The 20,705-nt window shown below is 40.7% G+C and overlaps 1 protein-coding gene across 11 annotated transcripts in view; it reads right to left on the bottom strand.

The window, feature by feature from the left end:
- Positions 1-20,705, bottom strand: part of BTRC (beta-transducin repeat containing E3 ubiquitin protein ligase) — a 123,922-nt gene that overhangs the window by 10,097 nt on the left and 93,120 nt on the right. For 10 of the 11 annotated variants that reach the window (XM_041127131.1, XM_041127132.1, XM_041127133.1 and 7 more), the window contains 9 exons: positions 19,846-20,077; positions 15,027-15,213; positions 10,487-10,583; positions 9,464-9,601; positions 8,869-8,987; positions 6,257-6,506; positions 5,463-5,581; positions 1,075-1,185; positions 389-467 (listed from right to left, as the gene is read on the bottom strand). In XM_041127131.1, coding sequence (XP_040983065.1) covers positions 389-467; positions 1,075-1,185; positions 5,463-5,581; positions 6,257-6,506; positions 8,869-8,987; positions 9,464-9,601; positions 10,487-10,583; positions 15,027-15,213; positions 19,846-20,077 — 1,332 coding nt within the window. The remainder of the gene's footprint in view (positions 1-388; positions 468-1,074; positions 1,186-5,462; positions 5,582-6,256; positions 6,507-8,868; positions 8,988-9,463; positions 9,602-10,486; positions 10,584-15,026; positions 15,214-19,845; positions 20,078-20,705) is intronic. The other variant, XR_005933504.1, reaches the window with a different exon arrangement.

The following is a 20,705-nucleotide window of genomic DNA, read 5'->3' as shown; positions in this document are numbered from 1 at the left end:
TTGGAATGTACTACTTTTCTTTAAGATGTTTCATGTCAACAATTTAGACAACTTACTACTACATTATCAGGTACACACACGTTAAAGTAAACCTACTGGCACATGGATTTCAAGAAGGACAAGTCTCAAAAATGGATTTAATTATTAACTTCAAATCACAGAACAAAGCTGTTAAAAAATGAATGAAAACTCCACAGGTTCTAACTTCTAATGCTTTATAGTTTGCAACATTAAAAAAAAAGTTGCACAGCCAAAAAAGCCAGACTCCTAGAAATGATTTCTAGATCCTGCAGACTGGGGCTAAGCTGACTTGAGTTTTCATGGCTCAGATAGCCCTGATCAAGCACACCTTTCTGCCCCCTCCAACACCCCTACCAAAAGCTCTTACCACAAGGGTTCGCAAGCAGAGGGTCCCTGCTGGAGCACGGGGGTCCAAAGCAGCCACAAGATCCCATACTTTAATTTTCCTAGTAGTGAAAAAATGGACAAACACCATGGCTCTGTTAAAGAGAAAAAGAGCAAGTGCTCACAGAAAAACATTAACTGTTAGTACAGCTTAGCTAACACACCAGTTCAAGGAAAATTACAGCAATCCTTCTGCTCTTGAGACCTGGTTCTTGCATTTTTCCTTTGTAAAGGTTATAGAGCTTAATGGAAGAAAAAAATATGCTGTCAACAAGGTAAAACACATAAAAAGCAGGTGATAGTAACTAACAGAAACACGTGGAAGTGCAGACACCTAGTCTGTAATGGCAAATGGTCCAGAAGATGTAACCACAGATGGGAAAGGTTGTTCTTACCAGTGGTTCAGCTAGAAGAGGTTTCAGGTTGAGTCGTCAGATATTCTTAGAAGCTAAAGAACTGGACCACATGCATCAAATCATACTGACTTATTTAAAAAGAAGGAAAAAAAGTTATACTTTGTAACATGGGCCTGATTTTCTGGCCATAAAAAGGTCCTCTTGGTATGACAGACAAGAAGTCTAATATTTATAAGGAAGATACAGCAAAGTGGGATGTGAGACAGAGGCAGACAGGAAGATGCAAGGTATTGACTTGCACTGACAGCCTTACCCATCATATGCCCCACTGACTATCCTCTTGTTATCAAAGCGTATGCATCTCACCAACTCTTCATGGCCTTCCAATACTCGTAAACATGCCCCACACTCGATATCCCACAGCCTGGAAGAGAGGACAAAGCAGCACTAAGAATTTTTTAATACCTGATCATTGCAGTGAAATATTTTGGTCTTTGCTTGTAGTTAATGGAAACTTGGAAATAAAGATTATGATGAAACAACAAGGAAACAAACTACATTCACCACTCCTTTTCCTGCTGTTAAGTGGATGTGTGCTTTTCAACATGACCCTGTTATGTTACAGTATCACGTGGGAAATAAGTCAGAAATCCCAAAATTTTAAGACCAGTTGTGTCTAGTATCTACTGCTCTAGTTAACACAGATATGTCCCAGTTATCTTCACAGTGAGCCTCATAACTTTATTTTACTGAAGTTGATTTTTCATGAAAGTATCCTGCCTTGATTTCAAGATGTTAAGAGAGGGAGACATACCAATCCCCTTGGCAGCTTGTTCCAATTGGTAAGATCACCTTCAAAGGGCACGCACCCTTTTCTGTACCCCTACATGCCTATTTCTGATTTGGAGACTACCATCAGACAAATTAAGACACCAATACAGTGGTGAAAGGTACAAGAATAAACAAGCCCTTTTTATTTGTCATTTCTCCCACTGAAGGTATATTTACTCTGTAATCTAGGTACCTTATGCATAAACTAAAATGGGCACTCTATGTTCATTATTTTATAATGCATTTTCTTCTTGCTCTCAAATAATTCCTGTGGCTCCCTGCTAACTGGTTCTAATAATCCAATATTTTAAAAAAGTTCTGGCACCAAAACCAGTACACAGTATCCCAGTAAGAGACCCAGCAATGCATTATTCTCTCAGCTGTAAATATCCCAGAGTTTTGGGCTTTGTGAAGGATTTTTAGCATAGAGAATAAATTAAAATACATTAATTTTTATACTTACACACTACCTTGAAAAATACTTAAGAAATGCTTGAAACAGTTATGAAGTAAGTCTATTTGCTTTCCATACTTTTGTCAGCTCTTTGACATGACTCCCAATTAGCATGGAAACAGAAAGATTATTTCCCTATAAGAACTGAAATTCTTTGACATGTATTGTCCAGAGGTGTTCCACCTCTGGCTGAGACATTCCCTGCTCATACAGGAATCTTTTAATAGCAGTATCTGCTGCAGCTCCCTGACACACAGCTGAAAGAAACCAGTCACAAATGTTCTTAAATGCTCATTCAATTAGCATTCAGACTGACATGAACTTCACAGTAGTGAGAAATATGGGTAGTTTGTGGAATTTCTCTGGGTGACACATCTCAAAGCAGCACAGCTGCTGAGGGGTCAGGTCACTTCTCCTTGAAAGACAGACAGAGAAAGAGATAAACTGCCCCCACATATTTTATTCCTGAGGTCCCCCAGGGAATAATCCAGATCCAGTGGATGTGTGCCCAAGGTTTGTGGATAACGATTGCAGCTGTCCTAGCACGACAAGTTGCTCTCACTTTGGACAACAGAGGAAAGAACAGAACTCTTCTGTCACTATAGAACTGGGAAAGCATTTGTCTATGCACATGTTTGAGGCCAACGAGGAGCACAAGGTGATTCTTTGATCTGTGAAGTCGATCTTTCAGGAATCTGTGAAGATCCCAATAGTTTTCACATGAGTACCAGTTAAGGTCAGATCAAGCAACTCCATGGCAAAGGTCAGCCAAAGGCACTCTGGCTGGTCAGAGCACAGTAAGTGTCTCAAGGACTGTAAACAGGATGGACAATGCCAGAAATGAACTGGTGCAGAAAGGTCTGAAGAGCAATCTTGTGCCAGGAACTTTTGTACCATGTGTTTCCATTCCTTGCCATCAAGCCTGAGATTGCCAGCAGCTCTGGGAGGCTGCATCACACTAATTCAGGCCTGTATTTTCTGGTCCCAGTTTGAGGTTTTACCTGAATCTGAATGGGATTAGAAGAGATGATCATGCCCCTAGCCACGTGGGGAATGTGCCTTCATGTACAAAAGGGATAACTGCTATGTAAGACCAGAATCTCCTAGCAGAACTGGTGCCAAGGGTACCTCCCAGATTTGATAACCTCCTCAAATTTCTACTTCTTTAAATAGTCAAAGGACCAAATAGTAAGAGAACTACTCTTAAGGCTTGAGAACTAACTAAAAAAATTCACTACAAAGTGTACACAGTCAAAACCACCACCACTCTTCCTTCCCATAGCTTTGAGAGAACTTCTGGAAGTAGAGGGAGGTCTGCAATTATGTCAACCTTTAATTCACTTGAAGTCCTGGCAGAGCTGGAAGTTGTACAGAAGGCAGGTGAGCCTGAATCCCCATCTCCTAGAGAGAATGCTGTTGTCTAAACAGTCCAGTATCAGATCCCCATGTGTGCACACACTGGAGGTTGAATACACACATGCAAACTGACCGATCATTTAAAAATTAACCCAAGATGATGTAGTCTGATTCTATTTTCTTGCTCTAAATTACCTTTTTTTTTTCTTTTTTCTATACCATGCTTGTCTGTAGCAATTAAGAACTTTGGCCCTAGAGGCTAAGACACTGAAGTGATTGGATTAAACTTGATGGATCAGTTTCTACCAGATGGAAATCAGCACAATGACAGTGATGCTTATGTAGCTGTGTCCTCTTACACTGGTGAAATTTCTGGCTTAAAACAAAACCTAAATAATTTTTATACATGGAGTCTCCCAACAGAAGAAAGATATTGATTTCTCAGCTACTTCACATGTCCTTACATCTGCAGTTGCGAAACTAGAAATCACAGAGTTGTCTTTTGGAAAAAAGTTTCCCTGCAACTGAAGAATGACAAACTTCAAATTCTGTATCAGGAGGTAGCCTCTACTGAAGGCCAACACACAATGTCTGGCTTTTTACGGTGGATTAAAATCAAACATAGAAAGCACCAAGCCGCCCAGAAAGATGACTTAGTAACCTGCCTTTTCTTAATCACACTTCCACTGTCTTGTGCCCTCTGCTAATGGCTGGGAGAAAACGATGTGACCAGGTAAGTCTTGTGCCTTGCCCACACAGCTGCCAAACTTGACTTCCATTAAGGTTCACTGCCAACATTCCTGAAATTCTAGCACAATTTATCTGTCAACTAGGGATTTTGTGCTATGTAAGCATAAAAGTAACTGTATTCCTCTTTAGCATTATCACTATCTTGACATTTATTTTTATTAGCATTGCAAGTCATATTTTAGATCCTTCCCTAACTGCTGTAATATTTAACTACTTCTTACTCTACTTCTGAGACCAAGTTGCATAGTACAATTGCAGAGGGTTATTTTTTTCTATTTGAAGTGCAGAAGTTCTCACCATGTATAAGTGGTGCTAGTCTTACACAATGCCTGTAATACTTTTCTCCCTGATTAAGAGAGAGAAGTTCCAACTCTCTTGGTCATGCTCTCAGACAGCCCTGTACTAAAATCTGGCACAATGACCTGGTGATGTCAACGAAAGGACCACCATTTTCCTACAGAATGCAAAGCAGAGAGAGGCAGCGTGTTGCAAGCAAAGTCCACAGGCGAACAGTAGCATAAATCATTCTCACTGAGGGGAAATTATTACTAATATGCAAAGTGAAGGGTTTCTGCTTACACTGTCCAGCTTTGAAGTTTTATCAGAAGGCAGAGAATTATTTAAAGCAATGACAAAGACAAAAGGGACGTTGCTCTTACTCCTGTTTGCATGACAGAGCCATTTCCCTACGTCACGTACACTACCACTCAAGCTTGCTCCGTACACCCTGAGATTACTGGGACATCCCTCTGCCAGCAGCTGCAGGATGTAGGGAGAAATCCTGGCTCATGATACTGAAGGAGTTAAATCTCAGATTGCAACCAGGGCAGCTGGAGAAGTGCAAAAGGCAGCAAACTGAACTTCATGCTCTAAACCAGCTGTTCCAGACTTAACCAGGTGCCAAGTACCACAGGAAGAGTTTGGCAAGAGCCCAGGAGGATTTCTGCAGAGGATTAAATGCCTCTTACTGCAAATCTGACCCCTTTAACTAGACACATAGCCCAATTAAAATATCACAAGAGGACATCACAGAAAGTGGTACTTGCCAGCTCTTTCATACACCAGAATTGTCAGAGCAATGCAACTTGTTGATTAGTATGGGACTCTTGAGATATAGAGGATGAAAGACAATACAGTAAAACAGGCTTCTAATATCTCTTTCCAGTAGTTCCCAATGTTCTACACCAAAGAAAGCATATTTCAAAGACGACAAGGGTACAGAGCACTTCAGTTGCCTAACCTCTGCACATCCCAGGCAATCAGAGACAAGTGCTTGCATAGAACACTGCAATGGGGAGTGTGTCTCTCACCTGATAGTATTATCTGAAGAGCCGCTCACTACTAGCCTGTCTCTGTACTGCAGACATGCAATGCCTCGTTTGTGGCCATTTAAGGTGCGTACAAATTCGCAGGTACTAGTGTTCCATACCTGTGACAGGAAGGGGGGAGGGAACCACACAGAGATAAAATTATCAAGAAGAGACTAACAAAAGCTGGTGTCTGTATGATATATAGGTGCATCCAGAATGCCCTTAATTGAAGATGCCAGGGGAAATTACCGCTCTGATGACTTATGACTATAGTCTGCAACTGTTAGCAGCTTGGGTCACCGTACACAGAAGATTTTTGCCACACTGTATGAGAATTAGCTTCCAAAATCAGGCTTTAGCACTCTTGGGCTATGATTTAGTCTACACAGGATCTCGATTTTCCTCAGTTTTAATGCTGCAGATTGGGATCATAGCAATAACACTTAAGTGACTCCTATCCACTCACCTTTATTTTGCCCCCATGCTGCCCTCTGACAACTGTTCGAATGACTAATGCTGAAACATAGGGAAGCGGTCAAGTTGAAAAAGAACACAGAAAACAAAGTCCTTTTTCAACTGCATCTGTACCTGGATCTGATTTGCCATACAGCTCTGTAAACAAGTTGTGCAAGCTCAACAGAGGGGGGACGAGTGGAAATGAGCAGCAGGAAGAACACTGCTTCTAAAGGAAGATCTCTGTAATAACTGTCAAGGACCATCTTTCCTGTCTGGTCACTGTTCTTGGTTATTAAGTACCCCAGTGCTGCAAATAAAAAGCCTCTGAAACACCTCACCTTTATAGTTCTGTCACCTGATGCTGATACAATGTACTTGTCATCAAAGTCCACTACGTTGACGGCAGCTCGGTGCCCTACTAGCACTCTCCTCAGGGTGATGTCTGTTGGTGAAGCCATGTCCCACACAGCAATGGAACGGTCTTTGGAACATGTCACCATCATGCCATTATTGAAGCGGAGGTGCAGTACTGCTTCGCAGTGGTGAATCAGTGTATTCAGCATCTCGCCTGCATTTACATCCCACACCCTGCAGTTTCAAATTTCAAACCAGAGAGAAGAGAGTTAAAAAACTGTACAGTGGATTTTCTGTAGAGCGAGAGAGGGATGGGGAGAGGTAATTGACTCTAGCAATATTAGAGAAGCAAACACCACAAGTTATATCTACATCTATTAAATAGTTCAATAAAAGATGTATTCTATAAACCTGTTGATTATGCATACATTGAGACAGTCCAGCAGCCAAAAACCCTGCAATGCAGTTAACACCATAAAAATAACCCAGCCAGGAAAAAAGCATTCTTTAATTAAGGGAATTTAATGCTGAGGAAAGGTATGAGATTGATGGCCTTAAAGACTGATGTTTTCTGGTTGTGTCAGCCTACCACATACTCCATTTCCAGTCAATGAGTACTTAATCATGACCTGTGGGGAAGCAAGTTCAGTGACAGGTTTAATTTTTGACCTCTCTCACAGGACTATCAACTCAAAGGATAATTTATACAGAAGCAGAAGACAAGATAATGCTTTTCAAACAAATATAAGTAATTGCCACAAGTTGCACCAAGAATTGCATTTACCCTGCAGTGCATCTGGTACACATTCCAGGAATGTGCTGAATACCCAAATTAAGACAGAGCATTTATGTCAATTTAATGTTATTGGAACCAACTGTTTCAGCTGAAAGATAATTTAAGACGAAAGTTAGACAAAGGTTTCATACAGAACTTCTAGGACTCGAAATGAAGATTTTAAGCCTTAAAAATGTTTCTTTTGGGCTAGTCTGTTGGCAAACTTCTTTTACCCTCCATAAAGAGATTTCTTTTGGCACTATCACACCTGTATCCCAGATACACTATGTGAGAGCAGAAAACGGCTGTATCATCAAGCACATCAGATGCTGCAGAAGTTAAAACTTTGCCAATAAGGTGAGCAGTAAGAAAAGGCAAGATGTGAGAGAGACTTCTAGTGTTTTATTTTCTAACTTATGGAGGCTGAAGTGCATCAACTTATGGACTATAAATAAGAAAGAAAACTACATTCAAATGACAAAATGTAAAGGAGAAAAACTCACAGACTAAAGACCTGAGCCATTAACAGATGAGCAGTTTGCAGACAGGGTTGCCAAACTGAACAGGAGCTCGAGACCTTACTGACTTCTTTGGACAAGTGCATCCCTGAGATCTCAGAAGCATTAAGAGCCCATCTGTACTGTCTATTGGATGAAGCCCCTATTCCTGAGGAGACCCAAGGATAAAAGTGATGTGTCCTATGTGCCTCTGGGGTCTGCACAAACACTTATAGATACAGTAGGAAACAAAGCATTTCTGGGCAAGTAGCCAGTCTGCAATTTGGCCTGCCTGGCCTGATATGGAAGATGATAGTGCTTGTTACAGAAATCAGCCTCTCCTTTTGTGATCTGTTTAGCACAGTGCAGCTCCCACATTGCCTCCAGGCAGGCAGTGTTGCTGAAATTCTGGATTCCTACTAATGATAGGACCCCAAAATCTAGCAGCACCACAAGACTGCATGCATCACATGTCAGGAACTAAATTTAATGGTTATTAGCTTAACAGTGGTAGTTTACATGCAAGCATGGTGATAACCATGACGAGCTTGCAGCCATAGGAACACATGCTAATAGCTTGAGAAAAGGCCACTGACACAGCTTATTTTTGTCTGTAACATCACTGCATGGGCACTGTTTGTACACTGACAAGAAGAGAATATATAACAACATGGAGAAGACAGACTTGCTCCTTCATATCCAAGTTCATATTGCAGTTCACTAACGCATATGTGCCTGTATTTACACTGCAGGTCTTAGACTCTCAGGGATCCTGTATTACGTCTAGTGGACTTCACATCTGCATAACATGCACCACAAGTGCTGACTTGAGGTGTCCAGCCTTTTGCTGGAGACTGGAAGGAAAGCAAGGTTAGAAAGATTGAATGAAAAGAAACATCATGCTGAAATATAATTAAAAGTCACAGGAGATCTAGTCATACATCTTCTGTTAAAATTAAGTGACAATGGATGACTAAACCTTCAAACTTGCTTTGAAAACTTCAACCAACTTTTAAAAAGTTATTCTCAGGGAGAATTTAAAACATTCTCAGGGAGTGTCAAAACATGCAAAACCTTGGTGAAATGCCAGATGGCCTTCCTAAGTCATCTTGACCTTGACTGGCCTTTGCTTAGGTTCTCATTTCTCCTTGACAGCCATTTGCATGGGCATCTGATAAACAAGGACAGTACACTCCTGAACAAATATGCTGAACTACTTCATGGAACTGATTGAACAGCACACATTTAAGAAAAGATCATTTCAGCATCTTGCAAGGCTAAAATCTTAGAAGCAAACAGAAAGCTCCAAATCACAAGCACACACCTGACTGTTGAGTCCGAAGATCCAGTAATAATCACCCGTTCATCATACTGGAGGCACAGGACAGAACCCGTGTGTCCGGTGAGAATTCGCTTGCATTCCAATGTATTCTTATCCCAGATCTAAGATAGCAAACATTCAAAACCAGACAACTCAGAAAGGTTTTCATTGTTCAGCACTTACTGGTTTGACTGGTCTGGTTTTTACTACAACACATCAACCATAGTGCAGTTAAAACATCTTTAGTGGCATCTGTAGAGTCTTCTAAAGGCTCTTTGGTGCAATACATTAACATCTTTGATATTACTGGCTTTACTATGAACGTTGGTTTTACCTTTCTCATCAGGGTACAGGGCGCAGTAATTACATAGCCTGTAATTACTGATGGACAAAAACTCTGCTAGCAAAGTCTGTTTGTAAGAAAACAGGGTCTCTCTTGCCAGATAAAGAGGCATACGTGCTGTGCAGGTGTGAGGTGGGGAAAAGAGAAGGCTAGGTTATTAACAGGAGATTGGGTAGGTGTCACTGAAATTAGGACACTATTATTTATGGCATAGGCACTACGTGCCATTAGTATGCCATTCTGGAGCACTCTCACCTTGATAGTATTATCTCGTAGGCCACTTACTATCTTCTGATCATCATACTGTAAACAATAAACCCCTTTGCTTGTCTCACTTCGGCAGTGGATTCTCTGTAAACTGTGCCTTCCACACCGCCAGTTTGACTCTATTGTCTTGAGGAGAGACAGGAGACAAAAGAGAAGTAAAAATAAAGCATAGAACTATCTCCCCTTTTTTTGTTTGCTTGAGAAGACAGCAGATACCTTTCTTCACACTTTTTCCTGGAATCATGCCCATACAGTGACATAACTGCTTTCTAGAAGAAGCAACACACATAATAAAACCAATTAACACACAAAGGCCTGGAAAACATATCGTGGCTAAACTCATCTGTACTGTCTAGAATGGCAAGGGAGAAGAGACCTAAAAGCTTTTTTCTATCTCCAACCTTTAACCCCCTGTGACACAACAACTAAACAGCTGAAGACAAAGTCTTAGTTGAACTCTAGCTAAGTGCTCGTACAAACTTGTCGCAAGAGTGCCTGAGCACCGCTTTTGCCATTAGGAAACTGCCAGAACATGGCATTTGTTCACACTAGATACAAGGCAGCCATGCTCAGTTGCTTCCCATTTCCCTGGGTCTTAGGATTGTAGTTTTGAGCAATGCACCTCCTCCCTGGCTCACTTCCTGCTATCTGCCCATAACATCTTATTAGGTCTCATCTGCACTGGGTGGAGCAAAGTACTGTGGAACAGAGAAAATCAAGTTGGTATGGTGCTGCTGTGACATCTGACGTGCAAGGTGTAGAGACTCCATGTGCTAACAGCTCACTGAACAATCCAACTCATCCTCTGCCTAAGGGAGCGGCAAAGCTTGGGACCTCATATAACTGTCCCAGATCTACAAACTCTGGGCAAACACAGACACATCAGATTTAATGAAATATTTCATTAGAACAAAATATTGTCAGAATTCCAGCATCGTGAATAAATCAGGGAGATTTAAAAAAACAAACAAAAAAACAAAAAACCCACCACATCTGGAAGCTGTTTCTTACCTCTATGTCCTGTATAATTTTGGGGTAAAGTGCTCTGTAGAAGGAGTTGGGTGGTGCAGTCCCATCAGGAGGTTTATTTTTAAATAGATATTGTCCCCTGGAAGACAAAAACCACTCCCATTGAACACAAATCATGTTTCAGCATTTTGAAGAAAGGTCCTCCTGGCATTTTACAAATGGGTAATCACTGTTGAAAAGCACAGACAGATTCACATTCAAACTTAATTTACTCAGTAAGATGGGGTGGTTCCTTGTATGTTTGCCCTGCAACATGTCGGTGTTGCATTTAGACACTGAAATACTCATGAAAAATCTGTGCCTAGTCACTCAAGGAAGGGAAATATATTATCTATTACAGACATGAGCCCATTCAGCTCAATAGGAGGTGAGAAAAGCTCATGCCCACAATACACATAACCATATCAGAGGTCACCTTTAAAATAAAGCGTACAAAGAAAATTAAGGAAGCCAAGGAACCCTCAAACTCACTATGCATTCAAGGCTAGCTTTTATCTGCATTGGCAGGAACAGCATCAGTTTTGGTACATGGACATTTTACTGCTACTACTATATTTTGGTAAGCAACACTTCATCTGTGGTGCCTCCCTCATTTCAACACTGATTTGGAATACTCATATCCCAAGCTAGATTTTTGCTACAAAAAAAATCCGTAAACGGCAATCACTACCTGCTGTGTAAAAAACTTTAATTCCTCATCCTGAAGTTAAGAAGCCACCAAACACGGTGTGGAAGCTAGTAAACCCCACCATGGGCGTACTAACTGCTGTTCTGCCTGGCAACATGCCTCACAAAATGGAGAGAGGCACAAATGCCTCCGAGTGTAATCCTGGCATCAGAGGCACAGAGTTTACACTGGGCCAGCTCTCCACTTCTCCCTCCCTTGCTCCATTGTGGCATAATTAATTGTTCAATACATCCTTGCACATTTCTTTCTTGTCCTTTCCATACAGTATACCTTGAAACTCATTTGAGAGACTGTACATTAGCTGCCCTGATGTACTTGAACTAGGGAAATCACAACAGTCAACCAAAATTTTTAGGTTATAACGTGGTAGCAAACTATAGGACTGAACACAGAAAATAACAAATGCTCAAGAAAAGAACTTTTGGTAATTCTTTAAATAAAGTACTTTAAGTACGACTTAAGAAAGGTCCTTTCCACTTTGGACAGAGCAATCATCTGAGTCTTCAAACACAGTGACCAGCAACCACTCATATGGGGACAAATACATGTGAGGAAGGGAACGTATGGGTGCAGGCAAACCGCTAACTAGATGGCTGCCTATTTACTGTGATCCAGCCTGAAAGTGCATACAAGAAAATTTAAGTTATTGGCCCAGGGAGATGAAAAATGTTTTGGAGATACACAGAATACCTAGGACACATCCTGGAAGACATGGGGTAGGTCTATGAAATCTGTATACAAGCCTATGTGCCTGAAAAGCTGTTGATTGTTTGCAACTTTGCAACTTTACTAGCTGACCTAATACAAGGTCTTGTTGCTACCTGTAAGCCCTGCCTTGCTGCATGTAGAGTCAGTTGCTTACAGTTCAGCTAAAGGATTGCTTGGAATTTCCATGGCATCCCAGTAGCCATTGTGCTGTGGCTCTGGGGTAAAAGGAACTATTGTTTGCAGGTTTTGATGACTGGCCAATTCAATCAAGTATTCAGATGGACGAAACCGTGCCCAGATTTTGGGCTTCTGTTTTATATTTCTCTAAATCTGTGTAACCCTTACTGCTGCCTGAGAAGCTGTCAGTGAAGGCTACCGTGCTGCAGAACTGGGTGTTTCTGTTGTAAAGCACAAGCTGCAAATGCTAAAATCAGGCAGCCCACATGCAAAGTGAGAAGCTGTAAGCAAGTAACAGCAGTCATCTATCATTCTGAACTGTCCAGTTAGTCACCTCCTTGTGCCATGCACAGCGTTAGCATTGATTACAAGCTATAAAGCTCTATATGGCAGAGATGCAATTATATGGGATATTTCTTGTCTGCCTCTCTTAACCACCCCACCATGCCTGCAGTTGTATCTTCTAGAGCTAATCAGAGGGCAATCTGAAAGACAGGGCACAACTTGCTCCTGATGTGTCAAAGCAACCTCAAGGACACAGTTTAAAACTGAAGAAGTGCAGTAACAGGGTGTGACTGTCCTTTGAGATGAGAAGCAGGATTTTGCAACTGTTTTTTAGAAATGTCATGTGTCTGTATGACTAGTAATTGGTGCTAATGTTATTTCTAAAATCTGGAGAGAGCAACTCGAGAACTATCAATCAGCTATGATCTCTGACAAGATGTAGAGAATAGGTGAAGTTCCACAGAACAAGAAAAAGACAAGTGTAGCTCTTGCATTTTAAAAAAACGGGAAGAAGGTCCACCAAGGAAATGGTGGACCATCCAACTCAACTTTGACAGTTTAGCAGTTCTAGAGCACAGAGTCAATCAGAGGAACGCCTAGAAGATGACGAGGTGACAAACAACAGGCCACACTGATCAATCCAGAATGCACCATGTCAAACTGACCTGATTTCTTCTTATGGGCTATTCTCATGACTTAGCAAGAGAAGTATGATCTTGGAAGAGCTCAAGAGTGGACACACAAATGGCTGGAAAGCACAGTTTACCGATGGTGCACTGTCAAACAGGATGGCAGCTGGGATCTTGCATGGAGTCTGTCTTAGATGTGTCATTATTGAGCATTTTCATTAATGCCAAAGAATGGAACAGGGAGTGTATTTATTACCTGGCCAATGATACTAAAGCTGGGAGAAGCTACAGGCACTTTGGAGGACAAGATTAAACTCATAATGCTCCTGACAAAATGGAGAAATACCAAACGATAAATAGAATCTAGTTCAATAGACAAGCACCAAGTTCACCACTGAGAAACAACGTAAGCATGCAAGATGAGGAATAATGGCTAAGTAAAACTTCCACAGAAAGGGTAATTAATTTTATAACAGTATTACACCACTGTTAAAAAAAAAGCACACGTTCTACTGGAACGCATAAAACGGAGTGTCCTCCATACAGTATGCAAAGCAATGCTTCCCACACCACCAAACTCTGGTGATGCCTCAGCAGAAATAAGACACCCAGCTGATTACACCATCCTCCAAGAATGGAGTCGAGTAACTGGGGAGGGTCTAAACAGAGAAAACCAAGAATGACAAGAGAACACAGGATTATGGTTGGTTAGTGCATCCAAAATGTAGGAAACATGATCATCTTCCAACATGGAAAAGATTACTACAAAAAGGAGAACGAGAAACTGTCCTATGTGTCTGTGTAGGGTAAATACAATACACCGAACTGTAGCTAGGAAGATAGCCTAGATTTCAGGAAAATCTTTCTAACACTAAAGTTAGTGAAACAGGCAAGGCCTCGGGAATTTCCACCAGCGAAGGTTTTTAAGAACAAGTTAGACAAACATCTGGGATGACTTAAGAGAAACCTGGCTCTGCCTTTGGGAAACAAGAGGGACTAAATAACATCTCAAGGTCCTCTTTGGACTTACTGTGACCTCAACAATACAGAGCAGAAATAGAAGTCCTAGAGAGAACAAGGCACTAAAAGGAATGCAAAAGTTACCTCTGCCATGCTTGTGTTTATTTTACACTCTTTGTAAACACTACACTATTGGAAGCAGATCAAAATAGTATTTAAAGGATGTTTTATAATCCTGATTTACTCGCCTTTACTTCCTGAGACAAACAGTATAAGAAAATTAACCATAAACCAGGAGTCTTTGTTTGCAACTCTGTATCTTTTTCTTTTTAATAGCAACCAAAATGCCTGAGCTGTCACTTTTATCTTGTTTATGAAATATTCATACCCAGCTTCCTTTCTGCCAACATCCTAGGGACACCCTTGGAAAAGAAAATTATGTATTAAAGGACGTACCCCTGAGAGGGAAAGTTCTAATGAAATGTTAACAGAGCAGCTTCAAACTTGAGTGAGACCCACATTGTAGTAAGGCTATTCCAGATGATTATTAACTAATCTATCTGCATTTCTAAAGTCCCCTATTCTCCGTGGTAACTACCCTCAGCTTCCAGTTTGAAAATTAAACAGATATCTAATAGCGAAAATCTGCTGAGGAAAACAAACAGACCTATCAGGAAACAACTAATTCATAGCACATGCTGCCCCACTGCCACCCCTAAAAAAGCTCTTCTGCTCTGAACTGCTGACTAGTTTAGTGTTCTCCTGGGGTGTACACAGCTTCTTAATTTGAACTGAATGACAGCTGGGCGTAAAAATCTGTCTGTGTATCTCACTTGTCACAGTGGGATAAGAGCATGATCAGATGAAGAAGGTGAGGAAAAAGCCCCCACGTTGCCTGCCTAGCCAAATTATGCCTGAACTCCCCAACCCCCAAATTTTGATTTAAGCAACTGTCAGGTTTGGAACCAACATGATGTTTCAGGGTGCTAAATAACCCTCTTCAAACATGGTTTGAAACACACAGCACCTACTGTCCTGAATGGGGGCAAAAGAGGTGAAGATGCAGTTCCCTCACCATCCTCTCCTCTCTGACAACCCCCTCCACAGGGAGTCTGTCCTGACCATTCTCTCGATGAGCTTCTTCCACAGCATGCCGTCCGATGTCACCCGGTACCACTCCTTGCACACCAGCTCAGCAGCACACAACGATTTGGCATCCAGGTATGACAGAATGTTCTCAGCAATGTGATCCAATCCCCGAGCTGGGGGAGAGAAAAAAAAAAATTAAAAAAAAAAATTATTTGCTGTGGAGACATGGAGTTTAAAACAACTCCCCTTGCTAGTACAAAGATACCCTCTCTTTCCATCTCCTTTTCTGCATGCAGAGCTGGACCAAATGCACAGAAGTGCATTTGCGGCTAAGTTCAGGAGTGAACAGCGTTCTCCAACTTCCTTTGGATATAACACAACAAGTCATTAAAAATAATAAAGAATCCAAGAAGTCATTCCAATCTATTTCGATGGGTTTTAGCACTAGGGGGATATTCTATGGATGGCATTTCCAACTCAGCAACGCAGCCCCCAAAATCTCTCTATATTAGGACCATTTCTCATCTCACTGCTACAGCTGTTCTCATGTTCCAACGGCTCAAAAGCTGTTTTTGCTAAAGCAGTAGCTTTTAAACGTAATGAAGAAAAAAATATATATTCCCAATGTGTGCCCTGAAGGGTAGTGGTACCTTTAGACATGGGGGAGGGAAAGATATGCAGATGCACAGGGAAGTCGAGAGGGAAGGAGAGGCTGTGTAAGGAGAAAGTGAAGCAGGTTTGCTAGTTTCATTTATTTTAGTGGGTGGAGGAAAAATATGCACCAAAATGGTATAATTTGCAAATATTTTCCAGTGTGAATATCAGGACTGGCTTTGTTTCAACATGGTTGGAGTAAAATGTAAAGCAATTGCCTGGTTAGCACCAAGCAGCCCCACATAACATCTGCGTAGCTGGGGGTCAGGGAAAGTTATGCTACGTTTCTTAGCTGGATGGATATACTCAGTAAAAATGTGCCCTTACCCGCTCAAATTGCATCACCAGTAAGACTTCAGGAAAATAAGATGCCTTTTAAATGAGATGCTGGCTGCATAAATACAGCTTCTCTTGCAGGCTGTTTAATTCACAAGTGAGACACACCATCAAGAGATTATCTCACTTCACAGGTCAAATTTCAGAGGCTTCGTGAAGTTGTAGTTTAGACCCCATCATCCCTCAGGCATAATGTTCAGACCAACCAAAAAGGAAGCATGGCAGATTGGTATTATATGCATCTTCCCTCTGGTTCACGTTTGGGACAGAGTTAAATACATCTTTTCTTGCTTTAAAAACAACAGCCTCAAAGACAGAGAAAGCAAGTGCATTTTTACAGTCACATGTCTGCAAGTCTGCAAACCCAAACTGGGTGCAATCAGCTGATTCTGATTAGAGTTCATGAGACACAAAAGGCCCAACCTTTGTTATCGTTAACTGAAAGATCTCAAAATTATCTCCCAATACATGAAGATGAGAATATTCAGCATGCCTCCTCTTGCTCCTTTCAAACATCTTAAATTTATAATACACTTTGGGTGAGACATTCTGCCCAGCATTTTATGCTTCCATTCATACATAGAAAAAGCACGTGAATGATACCATGCACAGCTAGAGAGTGCAGAAAGAGGTCTGACATTTCTTATCTTTATAGATGCAAAATTAGATGTCAACCTGCAAAATAAAAGCATCAGCAGCCTTTATTATGTATTTAATCTGAAAAAATATATACAGCCACTATATAAAATTCTTTAAAGAAAGAAAAAAAAGAGTGTTTGTAAATTTAGATTGACTCTACAGCAATTTGTGGAAAGAGAGATACAACATTTTAGTAAATGTGAACTGGAATTTGCAGGAATTCTGCAATTCGGTAGGGCAGACATGGACATCATGTCCCCCTGCTTCCGCACCCTGACACCCGCAGTCCTGAGCTCTCTCCACTGGGTGGAAATGGCATATTTGCCTTCCCACTTTGTGTTGCTTCCAATGGGCCCACAGACATTTACAGACCCACCAGGACATTTACAAATGCCTGCCTGTGTAGTATCCATATCGGTGGCTTTACGTCAGCAGCATCACAGCAAGAAACTATTTTATATGGGGAACAATTGGTGGTTTTAGGAAGCAGGGCTACACTGCATAAACTGGACACAGTAATCTTCACTCACAAGTCTGCCTCTGACCCACCTGCCCTTTCTGGATCATCAGTACTTGCACTTTATCTCTTGCTGCAAAGAGGTGTTGTAACTACTTCCATGACCGTAAGTCATCCTTTGCCATTGATTCTAGACCCTTTGCAGAGAAAGAATACTGTTTTGGCTTCTCCTCCTCATATTTATGATAAGTGGATGGGCAGAGCTATTTTGTCCTGGCTGCAAACTCAAATTTATTATTTTGTTTCTTAGGAACAGCACAACTCACTGAGACACGTATCTAACAAAGCATCACTTCCTTAAAAAAGAGAAATCTCTCCTCACAAAAGTTTTTGCTAAATTGATGTGAAACACAATTAGCCCTTCAGCCCTCCATACCAACAAGAATGTTTCAGTTATTTCACACATGAAACCCTTATAAAAATGACTCTCCTCATAAAAAATGTTAAACAGCTTGGAAATGCTAAGCAGAGACCTTATTTTTTCAGAAACAGAACAAAGTTTGTTAAGTACACAGTTAAGCTGTATTTTTCAAACAAACTTAATTCTGTTCAAAGTACTGGGAAAATAATCTGAGCCAATTTTATTCTATATTAGTAAAACGTGCTCATGATCTAAAACTACCTTTAATTCTGGTCATTCTTTGGGACCGTGCTAGGAGGACAGTGATAAGATGCCTCATGATTTTGAAGTAGCTTTATTGTTTTATTCACTCGAGGGGGAGAGCAGGAGAGAGAATGAAGGAGTAAAAATGAAACCAGAATACTGAACACCTGAGAATTTCAGAAAGCTAAAAAATACTTAAAAGAGTTTAGGGTTTTTTATTATGTGACTTAATTTAAAAGTTTAGGTTCATCACGCTTTCCTAGGCAGTTTCTTACCTTCCCCTTTCCCATTCCCCTCATTAGAAACCTGCCTATACTCAGGACATCCTGCACAGACTGCAGAGTCTGTGCCAGTATAATTCCTTGCTGTTAATTTTCTCCCTTAGAGCTATATTCACTAGGACATTAGCACTTTGCAAATATGCAAATTGATGCACATACATTATTTAAGCACAGTTCCCACAACTATTCAAATACTCACATATTTGCTGCCTGATTCCTATCTGTTCTGCATTCTGAGATAGTAAAATTAGCTGCTTCCTGGGTAACTGTGAAAAGACCACTAACAAATATGGTATGGCTAGGAAATTTTGAATGCCTCTGAAAATATTTGTAACACTTGTCAAAAATTTTCACAAAAAGGCCTGTAGGATGAAATTAAGCAAGTACAGATGAGATGCATCGGCTTGCTTTGATGGAGTTTTGTGGAGAAAGACCTGGAAAAATTGTGTACGTAACTGTATGTATACTTCCACTTTAAGAGTGGGGAAACCAATGCGCTTTCAAAATAGTATTTTTCTGAAACAGAACAGTTCCACAAGTTATAATGCTGTTCTAAGTACATAAGATTATTGCCATTGGACTACTAAAAACTAACATAAAGCAGGTACTTAGCATAACTAAGATTTTTTTTTTAATGCTACAACAGCCATTTGATTACTGGGCACAATGAGCTTAAAAATCCAGTGAGTCTGTGTATTTAACTTCATAGCAAAACTCCTGCAGTGCCTTTATGCTTTGTACAATTCACAGTTAAACATGCTTTTTTCATCTTTGAACCCTAGAACTTAGATTTCATGTTGAGAAATTCCTTCTGAAGAATGATCAAATGACTGGATTGAACAAATTGTCAGAGTTCAGCAGTTCTCCAAAGGTATTCACAGAACGAAGTTTTGGCAAGAAACTCCTCTCTTCAACTAGCTATTTAGAGACAATGCCTGTAGCACTTCTCGCTCAGGTCAATCTCAGACTAAGGACCCATGCCATGGGAATGATAATCTATTAACTATCTATCTACCTATCTTATCGACAGAGGTATGATCTAATGGTCTGGAAAAAACACCAAAGAGCCAGGAATTTCTGTCTGGTTCTGAAACTCTATTGCTGTATATATTTTATCTCCCACTGCCTCAGTTTTCCCATCTATAAGACAGGGCTAATACAAAACTGCACATACACTACTTTATGTGTGCATTCTGTGAGATCATCCAATGCCACATCTGAGAACAGCTAGGATAATATTCTCAATGGAAAGCACTACAGAGGTGCAAAAAAATAGAACATTTCCATCCTTTGATCTTATGTCCTCCACTCTCTATTAGCAATAAACACATAATCAAAGCGATGGCTTCAGGAAGGTATTTTACTAGGAGAGACAAAAAAATCTAAGTAAGAAAAGGGAAAACCTCAGCTGAGCAACCAGTAAGAGTAGTAGTTTTAATTTTAAAAAATTTTGTTATGCATGCATTGTTGTCGGCATTAGGAGTACAACTACCTACTCTGTGGCTTGCAATGACTATCCTTACAATACATATATGAGCTATCGTTTACTCCTAGCCAAACCATGGTGGTATTAGATCATGCCTTGAGACACGGTAGAAATACAAAATAAAAAATATTTTACACCAGTATAGAGCTTTACATTCAAAAGCTATCATCTATTTTGCAAACTGACCCTAGAAGACACCTCTCCAGCAGGGTAGGCCAGAGTTTTCTGAAAGACTAGTTTTCTGAAAGACAAGATGGAGGAGTAAGCTCCCTCTGCCTGCAGAAATACCTGGCAGTGCAGTGATGAAGTCTCGCTGTAACATGGGTTTGAGGTATGAGTTTATATGTCCGTGCTGGTAGTGACACATCTGGGAGATGAGGTGCTCCACAAACTCCACCTGGTCAGACTCAGACCACTGTTCAAAATACTTGACACAGAGTTCCTTCTCCTTCTCATAGCTTGCAGACAGTTTTCTTTGCTTGGGCACAATCATACTGGAAGTGCCATTGGCAAGTTTTGTCTGTAAACAGGAAGGAGAGAAACAACCCAAATCACACATATGAAAACAAGCTCAAGTGGTCTTAAGGGGGAAGAAAATAGAAGGAAAAATGTACTCTGATACATAAAGTTGGCTGAGACCATGTATCCCATTTGGTGCTGTCAGTCGGAGCACAGCCATCACGACCTGTAACCCCTGCAGGACAATGCACTGGCTCATGCCAGAGCTGCACACAAAGGACTCTTGTTAGACAGGAAACCTTGAGTGGCAATTTAACATAAACACAGTTTTATTTACATTGTGCAGACAGTAAAATGCATTTGGATTCCTGATCTACAGTTACCAGTTACTTCAATGCACCAACAGAAAACTGCATTTGTGTTCTGTTTTGTTCCTAAAGAATGGACTGCTGCTAAAATTCATAGGGAATGCATGAAAGAGATGAGAAAAAATTGATAGTACTTCTTTTGAGTACAAAATTATACCTTGAGAGCAAAGCCAGCTAAAACACACCCTGATTTTTGGTACATACTTCTTTCACAGAATAAAAGATTTTCAACTTTCTAAGCACTGTTAATATCTTGTCAGAAGGACTCAGCTCAAATAAGAGTTTCAGGGACAAAACAGAGCACTGACATTTCAATTTACT

This window comes from Aquila chrysaetos, chromosome 11 (genome assembly GCF_900496995.4).
Source record: "Aquila chrysaetos chrysaetos chromosome 11, bAquChr1.4, whole genome shotgun sequence".
In the NCBI taxonomy this organism is placed as follows: domain Eukaryota; kingdom Metazoa; phylum Chordata; class Aves; order Accipitriformes; family Accipitridae; genus Aquila; species Aquila chrysaetos.
Note: the sequence above shows the minus strand (reverse complement) of the source record. Positions and strands in the feature narration are given on the sequence as shown.